The sequence below is a fragment of the Halyomorpha halys genome, unplaced genomic scaffold (genome assembly GCF_000696795.3).
Source record: "Halyomorpha halys isolate HHAL.00 unplaced genomic scaffold, Hhal_1.1 Scaffold343.1, whole genome shotgun sequence".
In the NCBI taxonomy this organism is placed as follows: Eukaryota; Metazoa; Arthropoda; class Insecta; order Hemiptera; family Pentatomidae; genus Halyomorpha; species Halyomorpha halys.
Genome location: NW_027109758.1, coordinates 499075 through 526367, shown reverse-complemented (window position 1 = coordinate 526367; position 27293 = coordinate 499075). Strand labels below are relative to the sequence as shown.

The 27293-nt window shown below is 29.5% G+C and overlaps 2 protein-coding genes across 3 annotated transcripts; both read right to left on the bottom strand.

The window, feature by feature from the left end:
* Positions 1-695: 695 nt before the first annotated feature.
* On the bottom strand, positions 696-5205 carry LOC106681509 (host cell factor). 2 transcript variants are annotated; one of them, XM_014421854.3, is made up of 2 exons: positions 5068-5205; positions 696-2615 (listed from the first exon to the last, which is right to left on the bottom strand). In XM_014421854.3, the coding sequence occupies exons 1-2, from the start codon at positions 5073-5075 to the stop codon at positions 887-889; spliced, it is 1737 nt and encodes a 578-aa protein (XP_014277340.1). In that variant the 5' UTR covers positions 5076-5205; the 3' UTR covers positions 696-886. The 2 variants fall into 2 exon arrangements, with proteins under 2 accessions (XP_014277340.1, XP_014277341.1); XM_014421855.3 differs by lacking the exon at positions 5068-5205 and adding an exon at positions 4690-4848.
* A 7004-nt stretch (positions 5206-12209) lies between these two features.
* Positions 12210-27240, bottom strand: LOC136795888 (uncharacterized). The gene is made up of 16 exons (XM_067047927.1): positions 27074-27240; positions 24409-24542; positions 24167-24340; positions 23806-24084; positions 23622-23727; positions 23349-23518; positions 22081-22308; positions 21899-22004; positions 19899-20069; positions 19725-19817; positions 17248-17410; positions 16924-17169; positions 16694-16833; positions 15859-16065; positions 14619-14924; positions 12210-12631 (listed from the first exon to the last, which is right to left on the bottom strand). The coding sequence occupies exons 1-16, from the start codon at positions 27161-27163 to the stop codon at positions 12509-12511; spliced, it is 2736 nt and encodes a 911-aa protein (XP_066904028.1). The 5' UTR covers positions 27164-27240; the 3' UTR covers positions 12210-12508.
* Positions 27241-27293: the final 53 nt, after the last annotated feature.

Below are 27293 nucleotides of genomic sequence, written 5' to 3'. Positions count from 1 at the left end.
TAGTTTGTTTATTGTTTATACAATAAATAATTATTAAAAAAGTAAGAAATTATTTTCTACTAAAGAAACAATCAATGAATTACTTTCAAATTTAATCATACAGAAAAATAAGCTTAAAGGCCCTAAGTTTTAGGGCTTTAACCTTAAACTATTATCCTGTACACGATCGAACTGTTGCACAACAAACTCACCGTACATACAACAGTATAAATGCCAAAAAATTTTCAGTAAAACAATTTCCCTACACTTCAAACCATCATGGTCGACAGAATTATACAGTGGCCAATTTTTGTATAATAGTTCGTTCATGCATGGGAACCTTAATACAAAAGAGAAATTATACAACAAGCATTAATATACAAATAATTTGAGCAGACCACTACTTAAGAGACTAATATTTTTACTGTTTTTGATCTTAGAATAATTGACAGAACAGTTTCAATTGATCAATATTGTATGAATATGGTCTGCTCCAATATAATTAGAAATAATCAATAGCGCTAAAGCAAAACTAAAATAATGTGGTAATTACTGATCATGTCAGTAACATTACCCATCAAATTATAAAAATATAAGATTTAATTACCCTTAATGATGTAATAATCTACTGTCAAAAATAAAGAACCAATCAACTCAGAACTAATTGTACTGAAAAAACCTTTAATTTATAAATAAAGGAGTTACTAACAACAAAAGTTAGAGGTAAGACTGAAACTCAAGTTGAAATACTTTACATATACTTTAAAGTCTGCAACAATCAATCACTTCACTGAAAGAAGAAATATTATTCCTTTTTCTCAGTTGAAACATAAGTCTCTTTCTTATAGTTAGATTTAAAATTTCTAATTTAACAGAAGTATTGCACAATTTCTTTTATGAAACTGTCTTAATAATCATCAATTTTCCTTTTTGTTGCAGGTAATCGAGGTGTTATTGGTTCAGTCTTTTTAAGCATGGTTTTTACACCACCTGTGGGAGAGGCGACAACGTCTTGTAGCCATCTAACTTGAGTTGCAGGTCCAAAGCCTTTCTCATTCTTTGCAGCTATCCTGAATATAATGGCAGGCTTTGATGTAGTATCAATATGGGCTGCAGCTAGGGAGGCGTTAGGAACGACTGTTTGATTTTGAGGTCCACTATAGACACGAACAAAAGCCAACTGTTGCCCCTTCTGTTCAGTTTGAGCTTGTGTTGTGTTTCTGACTGCAAGGCAAACAGAATATTCAATTATATTTCCAGCTGGATTTGAAGGAGGCTCCCAAGATAAATGAGCTCCCTCAGCAGATTTTGATATTTTTATAGAGGAAGGCGCACCAGGATAGCCGGGTAAACATGTCTTAAAAGCAGATATTTCACTCCAAGGACCACGCCCACAAGAATTGATAGCACATACTCTAAATTTATAAGCTGTACCTGGTTCCAGGTCTATTTTAAAGCTGTTAGTAAAGTCAGGTAAATTGTCAGTTGTTATATTTTCATGTTCAGGATCATGAGAAAATGGAGGTTCATGGTAATATGTAACATGATAAGAATTCCCCTTGATAATACCAACATCACACCACACAGGCTCTTTTTTCACAGGTTCTTCTGGTTTACTGCCATTGGCTTGATCACAAGTCAATGCTGCATTTGCTAGAGTAGCTAAATCATCTGTTACTGGTTCATCTTTCTTTGGTAACGAAAGGTGCAAAGTTTCAGCAGCTTTTAAAGCTAAATGTTCTTGCATTGGGTCGGGATTATCGTGGTGTGACTCAGGTTCTTCTTTCATAATAATTGGTAAGGCATCTTTCATTATACTGGAAATCTGTGAGCCTTCTTCACTTAGTCTTTCTGGTCCTGATTTCTGTAAATTTACTTCCTTGTTTAGATGTTCAACAGGAACAGAATCATTTACACATTCAAGTTTTGATTTGTTTTCTAATGTTTCATGAGCTTGCTGACTAACACTTAGGCAAGCACCAGCCAATCTGCTCAATTCAGAGACTGGAAGTGCATCATGATCTAGGGAAGATTCTGATTCCATTCTTGATACCTGATCCTGAGATGGAAGACTTGGTTCAGGTTCAGGTTCAGCTTCGGGAGTTTCCTTCATATGAACATCTTTTAATCCAGACTGGTCATTATCTACTTCCATAGCTGCTTGATCCACTGGCAGAGTAGGCAAATTCTTTTGTAATTCGATTTCTTTGTGCGGTATACTTTCTCCAGCAAATTCAGGTTCAACTTCTCGGATAGTTTCATTTGATTCTGCTGGTTGATTTTGTTCGTTACCTTCATTTACTAAAACTCCGGCATGATCTAATGATTGCTGTTCTTGCATATCTGATCCATCTATAGCTTCCAAAGGTCCACTACCACCATTCAAAGCTTCATCAACTCCTTCAGCATCGTCTTCAATATTGGCAGCTTCACCTTCCATTGAATCTTCAACTTCTTCTCCTTCAACTTCATTTCCCTGCATTTCTTCTCCTATATCATCGACTAAATCAGGATCACCAACAACTTCAGCACCTTGCTGTATACCTTCTCCTCCATGCATCTGTTCCTCCTCTTCTTGCTCTTCTGATATATTCAAATCCTCCTGAATTTGTTCCATGTTTAAATGAACTTCAACCCTAAAAACAAAATTATTTTATTAATATAAATAATATAAAATCAAGATTATCTTCAATAAAATACAAAAATTAATATTTCAGTAAATATTCTAGCTATGACAATATAATATAGGATATACCCCCTAAACGTATGAAACAATAATGTAAAAGTAGAACTATTTTAACCCATCTTAAAGACATCTAACATTATTATATTATACAATCAAATCAAGAGGAAGTTAACAAAGCTGAGTTTTTAAAAAAATAAGAGATCATATGACACCCATATTAATAAATATGTTAATCCACAATTTATAAATATTAAGTCTACTAGGACAGGAAATTATTGGTTTAGAAAAATGGATTAATATCACAATAATTTTATCTCTTTCAAATCTTCTGAACAAAAGATTATAAATAACAAATATTTCCAATCCTCACATTATTCCTTACCCAGTCTCCACAAAAAAATCAACACACTGTAAAAGTACGAATACAGTGGAACTTCCTTAAATGACACTCATAAGGAGATAGTTTCAATTTGTCTTAACCCAAAACACGACAGGTGGGTCAGTCAGACCCTTTCACATTATTTACTTATTTTTTATATCATATCATACATTCAATATAAACATTTATCAGTGCAATTATTTATATATTTATTTGGAAATGGAGAATGGAGCCTAAAAATAAATTAGTTGAGAAAAATAAATATCACTGTGTACTAGACATGGGTTTGTTGCGCCAGATATTGAGTGAATAATAGGTGAAAATAAAGATACAATTTCTTCAAATGGTAGATAGCAAAAACTAACATGGCATGTAACAAATAATTTCTCAGAACTTTATTCCACAGAACAGCAAAGGGATTATTTAAACAAACCATTACTGATGAAAGAACATTTTACAATCCGTCTCCAGTTTTTTACATTGTTTAAACAACTTCAGTCCAGTTATTTTATTAAAACTACATACCTACATAGAGTGTCGGTCAAATTTAGTGTCTGATGTTAAAAAAATGGTGCTTTTGAATAAACTCTCACTTGCTTGCTAAATAAACTCCCACTTTATATTTCAAAAAGATTCCTTTTTTCTTCATATGAAGATACTTCTAGTAAGAAGACCAATTATCATTCCACATTGATGCCTGTTTAAGTTCCACAGAACACATTTATAGCTAACTATAAATGAAACTCAGTTATAATGAATTTATTAACTTAATACAATTTCGCACTTCACAATGCTTTCAAGTTAGAATTATTAAATTATTTGTATACCTAAAGCAAACTACTTGCCACAAAAATCATTTTCACACAGAAATACTACTCATTTTTCAGTCTGCTGATACATCTTTAAAAAAATCATGAATCTTCTTTTTAAAAATTGCTTCTAACTTCCAGAGATTTAATATTTGGCCTTATACTACCAGTCTTTGTTTTAAATAGCCAAAAACATAGTAGAAGGCATAGATATATGGGTTAAATCAACTATATATTTTGATAATATCGCTAATAAACCACAGTTAATTAAAAATGGACAAACAAAGTGCTTGAAACCTCATAACCTATAAATTATTGAATCAGTTAATCAGATATATGCTGTTATTTATTTTTCTGGAGTCATTGTTGTGTAAAGATTTGTCAACAAAATTAGTAATTCTAACCAAATCACCGTATCTTTAAAAAACAAAAAGTTCAGAAGATAACTTTTTTGATAAAAAAAACTATAAGTAACTTAACTACTTATTATCAAGTATGGGTATGATCATAATTGCAGAAAACATATAATTTATTTTGTTACTTAATTTATCATAAAAAATTCTATTTAACTTATCTCGATTTAATTCATTCACTTAGTGAATCAAGGAGGATTTTCAAAACAAACATAATCATAGCTGCTTATAGTATCATGAAAAAGAAGATACTGCTATTGTACATATCTACAAAAATTAGATCAAAACGACCTACTTGATTTTAAAAACAAGTAGCAACACTTTGATTAATAATAATAAAAGAACTAGTGAAGTAATACAATGTTACTAAGTGTAAAAAGTGCATAAATTATTCATTGAACAACCAAATAACTCTCGTCTTACCTAACACAAGTCTAATGGTTTAAAATTTACAACTTTATCATAAGCCGGTCCAATCTCCAAATAACTTATAAACCTAATTTAAATATGACAATGGAAACAACCACGCTGTACCCTTCCCTTCGGAGCGGCACTGGAATCAACATTCTGTGATCACTTTCTGAGACGACACAAAAATATATCGATTCCTAATCAATTTATTTCATAAATAATATATTAAGTATAATTTAAGTAGAAAGATCACAGTTTCGGGTACTAATTTACAAAACAAGTTTCAGCTTAAGGAAATTTAAAAATTCCAAAATCCCACTTATGCTATTATAACCGATTTAATTAGATCACAGCTATCGACTTACTCTCACTTAAAAAAGAAAAACAAACCTCCCCATAGATCCTTTTCAGTGGAGGTCGGTGAACGAAAATTTCGTTCCAAATCATTACATCTTTTTAAATTAAACATTTACATTATTTCTTTAAAATTCAAATGCTATTTATATCCGTATATCATCTTTCACAATATCGTGAAATTATTTAAACAATGAATATCATAAAATTAAATGCTCTAATTAATTTAGAATCAAGCTGGTAAATAAGAAATGTTGCAATAAAGATTACTTATAAATGATAATAATTTGTTTATAACCCTAAATAAAAGTACTTATAATAGCTAAAATAATTATTCGTGTACTAACTTTTTCGGAGAAAAAAAGTGAGTTTAATAATTTCTTGTTCTAGATTAACCGATTATTATGATAAAAAATATTTTTTGCTTTATTTTTTTCAATTAAAGGAAATTGCAAAATCGAACAATCTAATTTATAAATTTATAGTGCAAACAAATTATTTTTACAGAAACAATTGTTTTCGCGTAATACACAATCTCTTGATCAAAAGAAAATAAAAATTGTGCATAATATTCAGTGGACATGAAAAAACACAGAGATAGAAAACGTCTGGTACGTGAAAACGTGCAAAAAGGGAACAAAATCTCATAAATATGAGTACATCAGATCATAATAAGGTGAAAGTGTAAAAAAATTATCCAGAATGTGAGATATTAGCTCAATAGAGCGGGCTACAAAGGATAAAAGGACAGTACTTGTCATAGCATAGGTTAAAACCTGATCTCTGATGGATCAGTCAGATGCTATCTTTTTATGAACATTAAGACAACTCATTAAACCATCTACATTCTGAAAAGATGTATTGTTTTTTATCATAGCAAATTCAATTTTTTTGGAGTCAAACAGTAGAAACTATTGGATTAAAGGTAGAGAGAGAAAGCCTTTGACTTCAAGAAAATGAAAACAATTTTTAAGCACGGAGAGAGTAATTTTATGGTTTGGGATTGCATTTGCACTAATGAACTTGGTCTACTACGATAGATTTCTCTGAAAATCCACTTACGACTATCATAAAGTATCAGAAGCATTTACAGGTTTTGTATTCCGACCGATTCTGGTAACAATAATCAAACTGCCAGAGATTCGTTCCAACAGCACAAACGACAAGTTCTGAACCATTTGTGAAAATCAAAATATCACCTGGCTTTGAGGAAGGAGTTGTTGGATTGTTGTGAACTAGGTTTCGTTCGAGTATGTACAGTACCAATGTAGGTTCTACCAAGTTCAGAATTCGTCATTAGAATAAACCTTATATTCTTATTCCTTCCAATCAACTTATGGAGTAGATTTCTCACAGCTTTTGCAGTAATATTTTCATCTTATTATGCTCCAACGTGTAAGGCATAGGCTTATTTTGACACGGGATTCGTAAACCTGAGACTGGCTGTTTTATATCCTTACATTTCTTTATATACTCTGATTCGGTTTTAGGATTCTTAGCTATGCCTTGTGTGGTGGAACGACAATCCAAACACCTCTATTGATATACCGGTAACTCGACAATCGCACTAAAGATGGATAACTTCACCTTGCTGGTAGAACTTGATTCTATTCATTAAAAGCCCAGTTTGGTAGATTATTTATTTTTTTAAAAATTCAACATAGAGCTCACTTTTTATTTGATAAGGGATTAGTTATTACAAAGCCAAAATTACTAATCTCCATCAGATTTCAAAAGTAACTCTCGTGTTTCATGCAGGGATCGAGAAAAAACATTTAGACAAGCCAAAAGCACTCCAACATTCATATCGCTGTTATTGAAGCTGGCTTCTGAAGAAACTAATTTAAAATCATTAGTGACGCCACAGGTAAGTTTTACAGAAGAGCTATGTAATTCCTGACAAAAACAGGGACTCTTTGGAGGCTCTTTTTGAACTCGATTTTGATTCTAAAGTGGAATTTCACTTCCCTTACTGAGAAACTAGTTAAACTAAACAAATTATTAAGAAATTAAATGATAATAAAATCGTTACTATTAGAACAGTGTTCTACAAACGTCAATTAATTTGAAATAATTCTGATTTTTGCCAGAATATTAGAAATTATTGATTTTTCTCCTCCATGTTGTCATGCCCTCTTTACCAACGATCTTAATATCGTTTGTATTCAATTTTGCTTTAAGCCAAAAAACCACATTCGTATTTCCGGAATTTCCATATAAGGAATCCAACAAAAATGTAAGTTCTAAACTGAACCTTTTTGATGTACCATTTCAATTACTGAGGCGTCAAGTAATTTGGTCGAGTTTGATATTCATTAATTCTTTTCGTTAATAGAAGATGAAAACTTAAGGTACATATACATATGTTTCAGTATAATTTTTAATAGTTTCTACCATACTGCATGGGCAACAACCACTAAAGCAATCAATTAAAACAATAAGGGACTCAGTTCATTGAAATCCAACAACACAAATAAATTAGAATCAATATTTAATCCTTTGTGCCACAAACTTTGTGGCTAGTAAAATATGAGCACAAGATGAGGAGCCACTTCAGATTTCTGCATGTCATCATTTATCACTGAACACTCTCAGGAGGGGTGCCTTTAGTTTGCATTAAGGACTACAGCCTAGTATTAGTATTTTTGCACAGTCGATTTGTGAAGCAGAGGCCCAATATGATTTAAACATGTTCTTTTAACTATAATAATATTTGTAGTGTGCACATATCACCTGTCAACAACTATTCAAATTAAAGGCTACATGCATTTGGAATGTATTAAGCCAAATGTTTTGCATATTATGCTTCATATTTCATATATACCATTGCTTTATATGTTAATGGCAAGCACTTGCTGGACTACAGCTTTCAATTTTATAGCATCCACAAATTTTATAAACATTCCAGTTATATGATAAGTTTATATAATGTTTCATGAAGGAAATGGCCTTTCGGGAATTCGAAGCTGCTTGTGAACAGAATCCTACTTGCTCTCTTCAGAAATCCTTATCTCGTCTGAAATGTGTCAGAGAATGTATTTCTCCAATATGTTATCAACAAATATATTACCAAGATCAGGTATTTTCTCTAATATTTATTTTTAAAAATCAGTACTGTAAATTGTATTCTAGTTGGTCCCATCAGTTACCCAAATCATAGAATTATTTAGATCTGTCATACAGTTACTTATTTTCTTATTATTTCACAGATTTTCTAAGTGTTAACTGTACTTACTAAGTTTTAAGATATGTTTATAAAGATAAATAAAACATTTGTCCACTAATATTTCAAGAATGATTATAAACATTATTTCAATATTTTAATTCTTAAAAGTAGACTTGTTGTTGAAGGCATAAAATTAACAATATAATATTAGTGGCTAAGTAAAATAGACTTTAACCATGCATTCTTCTTTTCTATCTATTTTCAAATGCCTTTTTTCTTAGAAGAAGCGAAATTCATCTAATACATGAAAAAATTGAAATCATTGTTTTGTATTACCTCCATTGTTATCAAAGCTCTTGGTCTTTTGATATCTCTTTCTATACTTTGGAAATGTATTTAACCGATACTTGGTTTTTATATTATTTCTATCATTTAGTATCCATTGTTACTTTATCTCCATTTGTTTTTCCCACATTTACTTGAGAGAAAAATGGTTTAGTGACAGGAAGCAATGATGCCCAAATACAGTGGGTTGCTATAACACAGCATTCTGATCTATCTTTAAAAAATATATATAAAACAAAATATATTTGTGCAAAATTCACAATACATTTCTTTTTAATACCTACGTTACATTAAATTTTTTTGTTATTTATTTCTTCATTTGTATTTTGTTTTCCTTTTTTCTTTTGTTTTGTTATTAATATTATATATTTAATCCTCTCATTACATCCCACTCAAGCATATCTCATATTTCTCTTTTCCGGTGATCTGTTGCTAATATCGAGTTCTAATTCGAGTAAGCAAACTTAAAGAAAGAGAAAAAAATAATAACAAAACATAAATAAATGAAACTGTAGAAACAAATTAAAATAAAATAACAATAGGTAATAATGTTGACATGAAATAAATAGGTTAAAACTTATAAATAAGCCAAAAATAAATTGATAAATTAAAAAGAGATCAAAGAAGTTTAAAACAAATAAATAATATTAAGATAAGCTAAATATAAATAAATAAATAAGCACTTAGCTAATGTCCATGCAGTTGATAAAGTATAATGTGTCTCTAACCCTAGCACCTAGGTCTTCTAAAAAAGATCCTTGTATTATTTGGATATTCTTAAATCACACTGTTGGATCCAAGACAAGAGCTGTATCTCCAGCCTTAGGGCATGCTACTATATCTCAGCATCCATACAGTAGACGTCATCAAAGCAGGTGTACTATTTTTTTTTTAAGGAGCTTTATCAATTCACATTTGACTCTATGGTGCCAGTGTGTAATGCAGAAGGAGTTATTGGGGCATTGTCTAAGTACATGGGCTGGTGTATCAAACTCTCTATCGTATTTGTGACAGAGGGACCCACCTCTCTGCTTTCCACTGGCTCCTGGAACATCTCGCTGGGGTAATTAATAACAAAGTACATTGTTCTTAATATATTTAAGAATAATATATTCATTTCATTATTTTGGGGGGGAGGAGGAGAAGTATATTAAAGATATTCTAGGAGGTTGGCTGCTGATTTTTTTACTCTAAAATTCCATGAGTTAGAAGTCAACGAATAAACCCATTTCAATTCCTGGGTGGTTCAAAAGCTTAGCAAATTAACATTTCTCGTGACAGAAAATTTGTGGAGCTGATCAGATTGGAAACCATGGTTTGAAAGATACTTCTTAAGACCTTTCCACCTTCAAAAATGATGAGCTATAAAGAGTCAAAGAATTTATAAGCTGGATGGGACTTAGTGCTGAGCATACTGTTTTAACAACTGCATAAGGTCAAAAATCAGACAATTCTATCTGCAGCATCTGCTTCCTAGATCATTTACGTCCTGTTATGGAACATATTTATTTATTTATTAAATTACAATTAAAATTATTTGATAACAATCAAAAGTTTAACAAAATAGTGTGAAATTATATACCAAAAAACAATACTTATGTGTCAAATTCTTGTCCTACTTTTTGAAACTAATCAATTTTAGTTAATCAATATTTTTTTTTTTAATTTGAATCAGATATTGCACTTTCTGACTTACAGCTGAAACCTTTAAGAAAAATGTATCTTACTTTTGATAAAAAATGGTGTTTCATACCTTTTGGTACTGACAGTACTGATATTCAAAACTTTATTATTCTTAAGGTGCATTATTATTATGTACCCTTATCACTAGAAATCATCATTATATATAGTGCTGCGATCCATCACTGAATCACAGCCTCGATCATTCTTTTGCAATAGTCAGCCAATCAGGTTTAAACAGTAGGTTTCTCCCATAATAATAATTTAAATTTCTTTACAAATCTTTATTTTTTCTTTTCCCTAATTTAAGTGAGTATTGCCTTAAGCCTTCACATGTCTGATATTGGCAAGTAGGACTTGCAATTGAACTCATAATCTTTAAATTATTATTATACCACACTCTAACTATTTGGCTATACCAACCCCTTCCTTTTACTAATAAAACACCTCTATTGTACTGAATAATATCTAACTTCTGCCAATGACAGGACTATATTTTAAGGAAGGATTTGAATCTGTAGCTTTGCCTTATTAGTCTAGGGCTTTAGCCACTCAGATCTACGCAGTTCAACCATAGGTTAAGTGCCATATTTCGACCCTTTTGGGCCTGTGGCATATTCGTTTTTGAGATCTAGAGCAGAATTATTTTTAAGCCTCCTCACTCTGAAAATAAAAATCGAATAATTTTTAACTGAAAACACATTCTCTTCTGATCATAAAAAAAAATGTGTGTAATTTTTTTTTAATGAAGTATTTAAATAAATTAAAAAAAAGTCCTTGTCTATGGTTCCCTCATTCCATTAAAAATAATTGGAATTTACATTTAATTTCCAGTTTGTTTTCCAATATGCCTTTGGTAATGCATATTGTGATCTATTATTATCATAAGACTTTATAGGACTGCCAGCAATTATAAAAAACTTAAAATTTATGAATTATTTATTAAAGCTCTTGAATTCTGAGTGTTGCAGTTTCATGACTTCAGAATAATTAGTTAAGTTTAGAAAAATTATTTAATATTACATTTTATTTAAGGTGAATTTTATTTTATTAGGATTAACATTCATGTGTTGATAACTTTATCAGTTATTTAACTCATTTCAGAGAAATAGAACCATTTAACTATATAAAATAAAATTTCAGATATTCCAACTAATTTAATGTAATATCATCTTTTGTTTTTTTATAAGGCTTATATTATTAGTAACAGTTTTATGTTATTAATAAAATATTAATTATTAATGGATATTTCAAATTGTGATAAACCTAAAATGTGTTGTGAGAACCAGAAAGGACCAGCTTCTCCACCTGTGATTTTGAAATAAACCATTTAAATATAATATAATTATATTATAATTTTTGTCAAACTGCTGCAGGCTAGTTTTGAAAGTTGATTCTTGCATTGGAGTTAGCAGTTAGATATTACATATACTTAATTTAACTATACATTTATGACATACTGAGGGGGGGTTATCTACAGGATAACACTCTATTCTAACCACAACCATTGGGGAAGGGTCAAGTTATCATTCATTCCATGGGACCGATTAAAAGTTAACACCCTTACCCCCTTCCAGGCAGATTTTAAATCGACTCTACTACTGTAACAAGGTTGCTAAAGTAGACTCCTTCATTCCCTCAGCCACAAACAGCCCACTTCTATTATAACTAACTATACATTATTATGAGCAGAGTTAAAACAATACTTATTTTAACTATTTCAAAATTAATTATTTTTCCTGATGTTTTTGTGTCAGCTGAAAGATTTTAACAGACAAAAGAAGGGCTTCTTAAAGAGCATGTGATACTATAATTTTTATTTAATTATTTTTATATGAATGTCAATTGTGTATATAAAATTAGTTGTTGTGATTTATAGCTTGAAGATGGTGAAATTGACGTTCGGCTGAATTCATTCAAAGGATGTTTTGTTCAGCGGGCTGGACGGAGATAGATTTTTATTATGTAATATTTTTTTTTATTAGCCATGTGATTTCTCCTAGTATGTTAGCTTTGTTGTAAAATAATGTAATCAGTATTATTAGTCTATGATCATTGTATTGGTCTTAAATTATCACAAGATATTTTTAAAAAAAAATTTTTTGAAATTAGTGATTTCAAAACAATGAGTTGATATTTTTATTTCTTTATGTTGAAAATATTTACACTTCCATGTTTTAATGTTGGTGTTGAAACATTTAGAATTAATTACTTATAGATTATACTTGAAACAATCAAAAGTTCTTCCTCCACAATGTTAATAAAAATTGTTGGCAACTATTGGTGTTATTTTCTCATGACTTCAATTTTTTCTTCTTTTATTTTTTCTTCTTTTATTTTCTCTTCTTTTATTTTCTCTTCTTTTATTTTTTCTTCTTTTTCTTTATGTATTGTTGAATAATTTATTAACTGTAACAAATCATCAGAAAAATACCAATGTTTAACAATGCATGACAGAATAAATTATAGATATTAAAGCAAATATTGTATCGTATAATTTTATAATATATCATATATTATATAAGTGACAATATAAAACTGCTAAATTTTATATGAGGGACAAAAGGAATTTACCATGTTTTTTTTTTTAGATCAGAAAACTATTCTTACTTCTATTGGTGGTCTGATCTCCATTTGAAGTTAACCTAGTAAATTATTCAAATCAATAACTCCTACGAGTAAATTATTTGCATAATTTTATTGTCCATTTCACTGCTATTGGTATTGGTAACTGGTCGGGGAAACTAGTACGGCAGGTGGGCCTAGTGGTCCTTTTTGCCAACACCTTTGCGGCTACTTTGAAGTTGCCACTGCTAACTTACCAAGGTGGGAGTGGACCGCTGAGAAATAAATATTAACTGCTCTAGGTGGGAATCAAACCCACAACATTCCGAACTGAGTGCTCTGGGAACCACACTCCAATGCGCATCGCTGTTGCATCCATAAACATATAAATAGTTTACCATAAAATAAAATATATACTTTTTGAGCTATGCAAAAATGAAATTTCGTTTTTTTCATAATATTTTCTCTACTTTTTCTTGGAGGTTTATGCTAAACTTGGAAAGTTAAGGAGGGATTTTAAGTATAAGACTTTAAAAAAGTTTCATAAAAACCACTTGAGCCATTTTAGGACTATAGTCAGGAGAGTCAGGTTTTTCAGCTATTACGCAGCTGATATTACACACAGGATGCCCGATTTTGCACAGGCATTAAAGGAATAAACTGTCAAAAACAAAAAAAAAATCAGTGAAAACCCTCCAATACATAGGCAGACAATACATACATTTTTTGGACTCAAAGGGATCTGAAATGCGTAGATCTATCGAAAAATAATAATTGAAGATATCGCCAGATTAAAATTCTCTCCTTATTTTGGTGGTAAGAAGATGGATTGATTACTCTGACGAACAGAAATGGATTAGATAGACAAATGTATTTGTGGCCCTATCCAAACTGGTTTAGTGTTTATTGTTCAGCAAAAACCAGGGTGTAATAAGTTTTAAAAATCAAAATATTTAAAAAGAAAATAGATTAAGTACATTTATTGAAATATACATTGAATCATTGTTTTGGAGTAGTTAAATTTTTCTTATAAGTTAGTTGTAGTTACTATACTATATTTAGGGTAACATAAAATATTTTTAATACATAATATTGATTGTATTAGAATTTAATTCATTAATTCAAAATTTTAAAACATTGCATATAATATTATTAGTTAAAATAAATTATTTGTCGGAAGATAGTCCAAATAACGGTCAAGAAAGGTAAAAAAATAGTAAAAAAAACTATTTGCTAGTAACCAATGTTTCGCCCCACTTTCCAGGGGTTTATCAGGGCTAAATGAGAACATGATACAAACAATGTAAAATACGATAAAAAAAAATTTCTTTTATTATCTCTTTTCATTCACCTATCCCCTCCTTATCTGTTATTCCACCTTTCTTGAACCTCATTTACTTCACCACCCTTCCTTTTATTTTATAATATTTGTTACTACTTCTATTAAGTATTATTTCACTATTCATTACTCTAATTTTACAATGGCACTTTTATCGCTCATCACTGTACCTGTTATAAATTAGTGTTTTATTTATTTATATTTATATATTTTTTAGCTCACTGGGTTACTCTTTTTTATATAACATTTTCCACTCTTGTCTAAATTCAATTGTTTTTTTATATTTCACAATATTTGTATCTTGTTCTCATTTAGCTCAGATGAAACCCTGCAAAGTGGGGCGAAACATTGGTTACAAATAAATAGTTTTTTTTACTGTTTTTTAACTTTCTTGACTGCCACTCTGACTATCTAAATCTGCATATGGTCAACGATTAATCTAATGAAATAGATTATATTAAAGTGATATAAGAAAATATATTAAAGAACTACCTTTGATAATCCATTTATGATTTTCGGATCTGCTGAAATTTTCTTTAGCTTTTCTATAAAGTTGGTGAGAAATGTTATAGAACTCGGTACAGCCAGTGCACGACTTGTATGTATTGTTGATAAATTTGGAAACCAGACTTCAATGAATGAAACAGCTTCTTTCCAAGAGCCAGTATCTACACTTGTCAAGAGAAGTTTAGATGTGTACGGTATACCAGAAAGGTGTTTTTCAAGACCTAGGCCATCCGACAGTTCTAGCAGTTTCTTTAAGCAAATCCAACAGTAAGATGATGTTTCACAGTCTGACTGTAAGCAAAGAGTGATACCTTATTTGTATCTTTATTTTATTTGCTTAAATTGTTCAAAATATTAGTCAATGAGAAAAATTTGTATGCAGGAAATTATGTTTCCTAATGAGATATGTAGGTATTGTGCCTAGCGAAGATGAAAATTCAGATAGTTTATTTTTGAATAGAAGACAGCTTCAAACTATAAGAATTGATTTTTTACTGCTCTGAAAGGATATTATATGGGTAGAAACATATTTTTCTCAAGCAATAAGATAGGTAAGTAAAGTTTAATTAACAAATGAATTCTTAGAAACTGAATCTTAGGTCATCTCAAACTTACTAAATTATAATGAAGTTTTTATTATTATATTTTGGAGAAAATAAAATAGGTTAGTTGAGTTACAGTCAGGGAGTGCTCACCAGGAGAGAAACTTTTGGAGCATGATTACTTTTAGCTAATTTCTATCATCTTATTAAAGATTGATTATGACTAATCTTGTGATAAACTCTAAACCTCCTGAGGCAAATAAGTTTTAATGGAGATATAATGCTAGAATTAACCAATTTCCCAGTTGTCACAACAATAAAATATAACAAGAAAAACTTAGTTAAGGAAAAGTATGTATGATTATAAGACCAATACTGAAATTTCTGAAAAAACAAAAATGGCTTTTGTGGATGAAAATATTGTTGAAGCCTTAGGAAGAGACTAGAGTAGAAGAAATAAGGTACAGTAAACAAATAATTTTACTTAATGTAAAATTAAATGTTTTATTATTTTATAAAAATCTTTTTTTTTTTCTTTTTTTTCCTTTTTAAAACCAAATCCTACAAATCTGAAACCTATCTTTCATTTTCTATTAACATTTAGGTAAAATAATGTTTCTACTTACATGCATAATTCAATTTTATTAATACTTATAAGTAAATGGTATTTTGATAACACTCACCTTGCTACAAATCATCTGAATATGAACATATAATGCTCTTACTTTAATTTCTTCTTGTAATGATATGTCAATTAAAGATGATGCTGTTTTATCAAGTGCTATTTCAAAATACAGAGCAAGAAATTTAATTGTTGCAGTACATAATGCGGGTTGTCCACATAAAAACTGAAGCAGTCTTGTAACATCAAGAAATATTATTTTCGAACTCTAAAAAACAAAATTAAGTTTTAATTTGTTTAAAATGAAACAGCTTAATTGACGAACAATCACAAAGTTCAAGCTCTGTTCTTACAAAAAAAAAATTGACACTATGATTAATAGCAATTTATTGTGTTCAAAAGATAAAGGATTAAAAAATAATTTTCTTTACACGACTACAAACATATATATATATATATATATATATATATATGTGTGTGTGTGTGTGTGTGTGTATGTGTGTGTACCTAAATGTATTATTGTAACCTATGAAAATCATTTCAAAAAACTATTTAAAAACAGCATGATAATTATTTTTTTTAAATAAATATATCAATAAAAATCTTATTTTCATAGGTGATAAATGATTAGGAGGGTTGATAGTAAGGAAAGTCATTAAATCATTCAAAGTTAAATAAATTTTCATAAAAATCAAAAGTAATAGTGATGCCAGAGAATTGGATAAATAAGTTCCAAACTTGAAAAAGAAAAGTGTTTCTTTTAAAATATGTGTAATAATTTAATTTCTTCATTTTGTACAAATTAAATAAAACAAAAACACATTGACTTCATTGTAAAATGTATGGACAAACTATTGAAATGGGGAACAATCTACTATTAAAAAGAAGAGACTTACCTTCTGATTTGTTAATTTTTGAAATTTCATGAATGACTTCAGAAGCTTCATTAGAGAAGCATTTGTGATATCACTATTGGATGTCAATAATAGTTCCATTGTATTTAAGAAAGTGTCATTAGTTATATAAATTGCTGGAACTTAATTTGAACGATATGTTAACATTTTTCTTATTAAAATGATTAAATAATTTTATTTGTCATGCAAACTAATTGTACAAATAATAATACCTCTTTTGTCGTTGAATTTTAACGATATTTTGATAAGATTGTCAATCAAATTAAAAGTACTTTGGAGTATTCCTGAGTGGTTGTCATCTACGGTCAGTTTTCCATCGTCATTGGGAGAGAAAGACATTTTGAAATATTTTAAAAATGCTCCTGGTAGAAGGCATGAAATTCGTAAGATCTTGGAAATATTTGAATTTTTGAGTTTTGATATGTAGCAGAACTTCATAACATTTGTCAAGCATTCATCTGTTCAAAAAACATTTTAACATTGAAAAATAAATTATATTTAGTATTTCATAACAACAAAAAATGTTAACCACTCACATTTTGAAGCATCTGAATCTGAAGAAAATTTAGCTAGATAGTGAGGTAGAGTCATCCAAGCATAGTATGATATGTAGTCAGCTTCACCGATTTTATTCAGTATTATTGATGTCAGCATTTCATAAATTACAAGGCTTGATTTTTTGTCAGATGCCATCAGCCCCTGGATAATTTATTTGTAACTAGTTATGAATTTAAAGGATAGAAATTGAATGAAAGTTATAATTTTAATACAGAAGTCAAAGATTTTAATAAAAGATACAAATACTTCAATTTACATTCGCAAAGTTTAGCCAGAAGGATTAGGAAACCTGAAAAAATGCTTGCTTTGTTCAGTAAATTGACATATATGTTTTCTTTTGTAATCTCAACTATTTTTATTGACATATTAAGTGACAAGTATATAGGCTACTGCCATAGAATATATAATAATTAATGTTTCAGAATTTAGTTTCATTTTGTCAATACCAAATTATTAAAATTGAAATATTTGTGGATATTAGCTTTTCAAACATAAAGAAAATTGAAAGAGTTTTTGATCCGCATATGTTTTTATTAGGAGAAAAACAATAAAAAATTGATTTTAGAGGTTGGATTTTGGTAAAGATCTCACAAGAAAAATTTTTTAAAAAATTGCTAAATTTCAGCCATGACAGTTAGAGAAAGGTTGTAAAACCAAGAAAAAATCTTGGTTGAATATAAAGCAAATCTGGCTTGATTTTAGAATACTTGACTTAAAAATAAACAAGTCTTATGAAAAAATCAGCTTTGAGGTAGATTAGTTTAGAGATTCATATATCATAATAAAGATGGAAAAATAAATAAAATTACTAAAAATAAAAATTAAATACTTTTCTTTTTAATGCTAAATAAATTTAAACGTATTATTGAAGTTTGGGTGTTTTTGGGGGCCACATCTCCTTGAACCACTTTTATAAAAATGATGAAAGTAGAGGCAAATGATAAATATCTGCTGAAGAGTTTTGTGTCAGAGACGTTTTTTTATGTGAAGGAACAATAAAAAGCTAAATCCACAATTTTTCCCTCTATATGTCCATTTCTGGCAAATGGGATGGTTATCCTTCAGGTCATCAACCTATTCTAACCAGAGTGAGAAGGTCATGTTTTTATTCCATGGACTTGGCACAAAATAAAAGTTAACCCATTTTAACTTAATAACAACTTAACACTGTTGCTCACAACGCACACCAATAATCTATGGAAGGAAATCCTTAGTGAAAGAATATTTTCTCAAGTGACGAAGGGAACAACAAGGAGGATCAGTTACCCTGTAAAGATTCTCCACAACCTAGATCCTCTTTATCAATATTTAGATAGACTTCTTCACTGTTCCAGAGAAGTAGATTTACAACTCTTAGTGGAGATGTTAATGCTCACCACTTGTTGGGAGGAAGCACAGACACCAATGAATGAGGCAAAGCCTTGCTGTAATTTATATTCTCAATAGAGTAAGAAATATTTAAGAGATGTTGCGAAGTGACCTTTGTTACAAGAGCAAGAAGTGAGGTTTTAGATATAACACTTTCCTCAAGCCGTATTAAAAGCCTTTGTAAAGACTAGAGTGTCACCTCAGACATTACATTGTCTGATCATTGGTTGAACTCGTTCAAGTCAGATGCAGAGAAGCCTTTTCTCTCACTGTAAAAAGATTTTAAAGGAATACCGATTGGGACCCTTTCAGGATGATGCTGGAGGGTGATCCATTCCACGTGGTTAGAAGACTTTTTTTTTAGGTCGCAGTTAGACATGGAATTAAGCCTTTTTGAAAGAACTGTTGTATTCTCAAGGAGTCTTGTCTATTGGGGAAAACGTCAATAAAAAAGTTACATGGTGATCAAGAAAAGCCTATACAAAAAATTTGATGACAAAGATAGTGGCGGATTGGAATTCATACCGGAATGATTTGTAAAAATGGGGATACAATCTTCTGGGCTCTGAAAAATCTAAGAATATTAGGCTTCCTCCATTGAATAGCCGTTCCTTTTGAAGTCCACTAGAAACTCAAACAAGTTTGACATGGAGGAATAATAGGTAGCATAAGAATTACTCCATTGGTGTTGGCAAAAAATTACCATTAGGCCCACTTAATGGACTAGTTCCTCCAAATTGTACCAGTATATGGAATATAATTTTTCAAGATAATGCTCCTAGTCATATAGAAAGGAAAAACTAAATTCTTGAATTTTTATTCTGAGTGCATAATTTATTTGTAAGTAAACTTTTAAAAATAAATTATGCACTCGGTCTAAAACTCACAGTACATATTTTTAATTGAGTTAAAGTCTTACAAACACTAGAATATTAAATACAGAATTTTTTTAAATTGTGTCAAACATATATTAGCAAATTGAGTTTCCACTATTTTATGCTTTTATTTTTATTAAAAGTTATTACTAGTGCCAAATACGTTTGGCCTATCCTATATATTTAAAAATACTTGTGAACATAAATCAAACCATCATCACAAGACACGATTCCTTATTGGCAGTTAAAAGCAACTTAAGATCTTCAATGGCTCCATCATCATCATTATCCAACCATTGCCTTATCTGTAACGAAAAACTCTAAAGTTTAGAAAAATATTCTCAAAATTTATCATTTCGAAGTAAATTATTCTGTTCAAAGCTTACTATTTGTGCTTGAAGTTCATTAGAGACAAATTTATCAGAAAATGCCCAGTAGAGAATTGCAGGATGATGTGTGTATACTTCTTCAATGTTGTAGTACATTATAAAATTTAATATTCTATGCAATGCCATATTTAAATTATGTGATTCCTCTCTTTTTTCTAGGTATGCAACCTAAAAACATAAAATAAAAATTATTAAAAGATTTTTTTTTAAGTCAATCAGTAATGAGATTATGTTGACTTCATTAATTTGATATTAGAATGTATTCACATCTACTTCATTTTTTAAAAAAATCTAACGATTGTTTTCTTCCAAAGTTTAATCTATAGTTAATTATACTGTAATGAAACTTTATTATTAGATAATCTAAAATATATATCTGGACTTTCCCCATAAAAATACTAATTGGATATAATATGAATCTCGCAGACTTTTTATTTCAATTTATTAGTAAAAGATACAAACATTGGCATTTAAATAAAGAATTGCGAATTTAAAAGGGAAACAGATTGCATAGATTGTATAATATTGAAGAAAACTAAGAACAAGATGTTCCATGAGGACAGTTGGTTGTAATCTAGTAAGAATTATGAAAAGTAATTAGATCAAATTTATATATTTTTGTTTATAGCCTGAAATAAAAGAAGTATTGAGGTTGAAGAGATAAATAGGTCCACTTAGCTCAATATAACTTATTTATGTACTTCACTTTTGGGCAATATGGATGTTTGCAGCAATTGGATGGCATGACTGCATTACAACACACTACTGCAAGGAATAAAGTATACAAACAATTATAAATACAGCCCTCTTTTTAAATCCCAGAGGGTTGCTTCCATCTGCTGTGGTCTTTCTGGTGCAGGTCCTCTTCTTCTTTGGACTCTTATCTGTTAGTGGACTATTTCCACTGCCATCTTACAGCTGTAAATAAAATCCTTGAACCCACGGGATGTTTTCCTCACTCACCAACCAAAGAAACTCATTCTCAGTTATTCTCATCATCGTAGCTCTTGGCCCCTTCAAAGCAGTGCTGATTAAGACATCATGCTCAACCGTCTCCAGAATGCTACAGCTGGAGCTTTTGCCATCTATGTCCCAGTATAACTTGGTAATAGAACCCTCATGTCCTTGAGGAATTGTAAAATCTAATATTACTCAATTGTATCTTTCCAGATTATATTATTCTACTGGTAGGAGTTTCAACATCCTCACCTATAGATTCTCTGAAAATTACATTAAGCATTCTTTCCTGAAAACATACTTGTTCACTTCTTGTTGCAGAAGGAAGTCAAGACCTGCATCACTATGTGCGAAGTTGACCTATATTCTCTAGTGACGCGAAACAGAACTGTTGGAACCATAAAGCAGACCCATACATTAGAATATCCTCCACTATTCCTTTATAGATCATAATTATTGTTGGATACATCAGGACACAGAACGCGCCCCTTCCCAACTTGGACCAATCATTACTTAGGACACCTTACCTGTCAAATATTCCAAGTAAGGTAATCATATTTAGGCCTACACCTAACTTAAGGCCTTTGTAGGTGAGCAACTCTGACCTTTATCCATGTTTATAGGTTGTGCCTGATCAGTCTTATCTTCAAGGAGGATTGCTTGTGTCTTGGCAGCGTCTATCATCAACTTCCTCCCCTCACACTATCCCGTTATAAGGCTGGCACATTGTTTAGCTTCTCTCTTGACTCTGGCTCAGCTATTTGAAGGCACCACAGTAGTCCACGTAGGCAGAGGCACAGAACTGCTCCTCTTCTAACACTCCCAGTAACTCATCCAAAACCAGTTTTTCATTTATCTCATAGGTTCTCTGCTTAGTTCTTTATGATCCAGTAGATTTTGATTAAAATTATGATGATTGAGAACAAAGGCACAAGAATGGAGCAGCATTATAAGTACATTAACAAATTCAAATATGTAACTACTCATCAGTTTTGGAAATGAAGAATCTATTTGTTGATTAAATGACATTTTATACTTACAGCTGATACAAACCATAATGCTTTGGTAACTGAAGCCGATGGTGTGTGAGTGAGTGACAAAATGTAATCGCTTAAACTTAGATAGTATTCTTCTGTTATAGTTGGACTAAAAAGAATAATAAAATAAATTATAGAAGATACTTACATAAAAGTAGTTTTATTAAACTTCATCAATCACTTACTTTGAGGATGATAGTAAGTAAAAGTAACAATAAGTAATGGAAGTAATTGGTAAAACATGATTTGATTGTTGAAACAAGATTGTTGAGATGAAGGAACTTCCATTGGGGAGAGTTTGAAAACCAGGCAGTAATATGTTTCTCCAATCTTCTTTTCCTAAGACACTGTTACTGAGGCACTGAAGGAGTTCAAATAGAAGTGATCTTATTACAATTACTAAGTCCATTACACTGCAATTTAAATTAATAATTTTATAAACTGAACAACAATTAATACAAAAATTAAATAAATTTTCGTAATTTAAAATTTAAGAAAGTCATTTTGCTCGAGTAAATACATAAGGGTTGTCATAAACATGCTACCTCAATGACTTACAACAACTGTGATTCATTTTCAGTTGAATTTTGTTTTCATCTATTTCCTTCTTAAATTCATTTATTATCATTCATAAATGTTTATTAAAAATGTTGACATTTATTCTATTACATATTCCTTTCCTACAAACTTTAAATTGTTCTGATATTTTCATGTTTTTAAAAATAGGCAACACAAATCATTGAACTCAGTATAGTAATTGAGGAATTGCGTGTGAGACAATTTTTGCAATCAAAACTTAAACTTAGAAGATAAAAATATATTATCCATTATTTAAAAAATAATTCTAAACAAGTAATAATAATTCTAAATAATTGCAACAATGGTGAAACTTTATTTCATATTATTTTAAATTTGTTTCAATATTTTATTTGACCCAGAAGAATTTTCAAGGCGCTAAACAAATAGGTTTTAGCTATTTGTGTTCTTTATTGGTCCCACCGCAACCATCTCACAAAAGAATTTTAGAAATAGTCCAGAAAAAAAATAGTCCAGAAGTAGAAACGAATAAATTACACAAAAACAATATCAATTGAATATTAAAATCTTATAAATATTGATTGTTATAATTGTTGAATGAAGTATTTTTATTCCATTAGAGTATTGTTGATGATATATTTACCTGATTTTACTAAATATGATTATTATTGTATATTATTTACATATATGTTTATAGTAACATACTGTAAAGCTAATGCACAATAATTGTATACTGTAGTAGAGGCCAAACTTGAAAATAGGCAAGATGAACTCAAAACATAAATGTCATAGAATAAATTATAGAAATTTAAAATGATTTTCCCAGAAATTTTAATACAAAATAAATCTCTTGTAATTTATCGTTGTATTGTGGAATAAATTATTATGATTAAATTAATAAATAAATATCACATACTTTTCCTTCTTTTCAAGTAATGGTAAAATATCAAAAAATCCTTTAGATGCTAAAAAATGTGAAAATTCTTTGGTTGCAGGTTCTTCAGGGCTATGATATATACTTAGTAATGCTGATAGGACTATTTTTACCATCTCTAAATCATTTTCAAGCAATTTATCTTCACTTTCCTAAAAAAAAAATAATAATTCTAAAATGAGACACCATAACTTTACAAACAGTTAGTCAATGTTTCTTTTAAGTTTATTTTTTCTATTTTCATTAAATACATACCATTAAAAAAGGAACCAAAATTGTTTTCATAACTGATACCAGCTCTAAAAAGAGTGAAGACTTTGAACTTTCAGCAGTTGCTTCAACTATAGGATAGACTAGAAATCTATAAAAATAGTATTAACACACATTATTAGTTTTTTTCTACATTAAAATTCTAACGAATCTTTTATTCAAAGAATACCTCATAGATCCATTCACTAACATAGACAGGATTCTCATACATTTTTTGTCATTACATTTTTTAAAAATTTCAATCAGTACTTTCAATAATTCAAAAACTATCTCTTCCATTATTTTTTTAAATTTGTGTATTCCTTGGCTATGGAGTAAACTGATAATTACTTCTGTTCCAGCATAAACATTTAGTTTACTGCTTTTGGAATTTAACACTTTGCTTAGTAAATTTATAATATTTGGTATATTACATACTGTATTAACGGCAGTATTTTGTCTATTTAACCTTAAAACAAAAATGTAAATATATTTATAAAAGTGCATAGTACTTATAAACTTGATTAATTTGAAATAATTTTTGAACTTGCCTAGATATAATATCAGAAACTAACTCTAATCCCAGAATTAGTTCATTATCTGGACCCTGAATCTTCAGTAATATGTAAAGAGCTCTAATGACTGATACCATAGTATAAGTTGTGTGATTTTGTTGAAAAAATTGGTTATACTCAATAAATACAGAAATGCATCTGAAGACGTACCTGTTACGCACAAAATATTAAATTTTGAATCTTAAAAACTGTCTGATTTAAAAATTTAAATTCCTCACTTCAACAAAACAATATTAGTTGTACATGATGCCTCACATAGCATTTCTATAAGATCTGCATTAATTAATAATACACGAGATTCTTCTAAATGATTCTTCATTAGAAATCTATACAGTCTTTTGGCTGCTGATATCTGAAATTGTAATTGATTGTTGGTTTCTAAATTTAATCAATAGGTACCATTTAATTAGATTTATGGATTACGAAATAATTTAAAATATGTTATACAATCCTTTATATTGAACTGTAGAAATGATATTTTGGTATAATATATATTTTTTCATTTATCTTTGTCTAAATTATAACAACTTCTGAAAGAAGTAACTTCCAAAGAAGTTACGATCCACATTGACAGCGATGGACAGGGAGAGGCCCAAATGGAACTTTTATACGATGAAAAAAAAGGAATATAAATTATAGATATGTTTACAAATAAAAAGAAGCTTTGTAATTTATAGTTAAAAAATTCCAAACAATGCCTAGATTTTCTTATATAGTAATTAATGACTACCCCCATATCCATCATTAATAGCTCAATGCAAATTAATACGTTTTGAATCTGCCACTATACCTTATCATATAAAGATTACACATTTAGAAAATTAAAAATATAATATTTTCAAAATAATTTATAATGGTTTTACCAGTAACCATAAAGCAATGAAATTTGAAATAAAATGAGGGAATAACTATCTATCTATTTCAAATGTGCAAAACTAGGCTGAGCCACCAATAGCAGTGAGGGTCCTTCTCATGGGGGTTTTATAGAAATAACTTCATAAAGAAAACCATTTGTTCCACATAACTATTATTATTATATTTATTAATTAAATAAATTTTAAATGTTAGCTAATGAATAACTATGACAGAAAAATCCATGTCAAAATGATTCACAAAACACTCATTAATAATCAAATAAACTGAAAAATAGTTTATTATTCTAGGACTATTAGAGGACCCTTTAGAACAATTATAAGGTAATTTTAATTTTACAATAACATATAATGACTAAAAACAATGTAAATAATTTTAGATACAAAGAAAAAAATTAAAAACTGACTAAATACATAAAAAGGAAAACAAAAAGGTAGTTTCAAATTATCTGTACTATTATAATATTGGATTAGATTGGTGAAGTAAAAGATAGTCAAATAAAAGGGTTTTAAACAAAAGGATTAGTTCATGATATATGTTAGAGGGAATGGAGGTCCAGTGATATGCCGTTTGAGTAAAAAATGATTTATAAAAGGCAGCAGTTTGATGAGGTGGAGGGTAGGTGTCAGATAAACAGGACCTGGTAGTACGGGATTGGACTGAAAATTTGAATTGCATTTTTTCTAGGATATAGGAGGGGAGTTGAGTACTAATTACTTGGAATAGAAAGGAAGCTTGGAAATACTGGCATCAGCCACTTCAGCTCGGTGTAATACTGGGTTATGTGCGTATCTCTGGTAATCCCAAAAATAAATCATTTTGAGCAATTCATTAAATTATACAAGAGAGGAAATTAAGATTTGATGAGTTTTGAGTGGAAGGAGATAACAGATTCTATTGAATTGCTTCAGGATAGCTATGGTTCAACAGGAAATTTTGGCAATGTGTGGTTTCCAGGATAAAATTTGATAAAAAGCGACTCAAAGATTTTATTTTTGATTCTAAGATCTATTTAATAAATAAAAACTATTCAATAATTAACTATAGGAGCATTTTTTGGCTCTAGAGGTATAATATCTATCTCTAAAAAATAAAAACAGACCTATTATTTTTTTTTAATAAAGGAGTTAAATATTGAGAACTGTTCTCAATTGTTTTCTCTTTCAAAAAATGACAGATGAACTAAACTTCCTAGAAATCTTAAAAATTGTCTACCTTATGAATTAAACTTTTTAAATCACATAATATATGCATGTATACATAATTTTATATATTATGTAATGCATAATTAAACATCGTTTAATTATTTAAATTACACATCATGTAATAAATAAGTGTTTACAATTTCTAAAAAACACATCTTATTCTTCATACATAATATAGTATTATAAATGATGTAACTATTGCTACCTATCATGTAATATGTAATAGTGTTTATTATTTTTAAGTAATACAACTTATTATTTTTCATAGCTAATTAAAAAAATACACTAACTCTAATTCCAATTATTTTAGCATTTATTTTTAAATTATATACACATTAAATATTTAAAGTAGCCCTAATAAGGTAATATATAAAAAATATTCCTTTTTTCTTCTTCAACACCATGAATACTATTTATGAATGAAGCAAAGTTCTTAGCTCTTCGAATTATTCTCTATCTATATTTTTTAAAGATAAATAATATTAAATTCTTAGTAACAGTTGGTTTATTTATCATCATTTTGTTAACTAAACCCAAGAATCTCCAATGTTTTTGTTGGATTACTAATGGAAATTCATAAACATATTCATTTGAAAATGCATCAAATACTGCCTTCTTTTGCCATTGTGCTGGACATTCTTGATTCCATGAACCATATTCATTATCATTTTAAAGAAAACAAGAAGCCTTCAGGAAAAAGTGTTTTACTTTAACATTGGGAATGACGTGTATAATCCTCAAAAAGTAAATCAATGAAAAGTAATCCTCATTAAAAAAAAAAAAATAGACTTCCTTTCAGTTTTACCTTATTTTCTATTTTTCTACTTAATAAATTTCTTTTAATTTCATTTACATCTAACTTTTTATGGCTTTTTCTGTAAATATAATGTTCCATTTTTTCACTTCTAATGTTTAAAATTCCCTCAGAAGATATATAATGAAATTCCAAGTAAACTCAGCCCTGACCAGTAACTACGTAAGTCATTGAGGGCTTGACAGCTATTTGAATAATCAGCTGTTCGAAA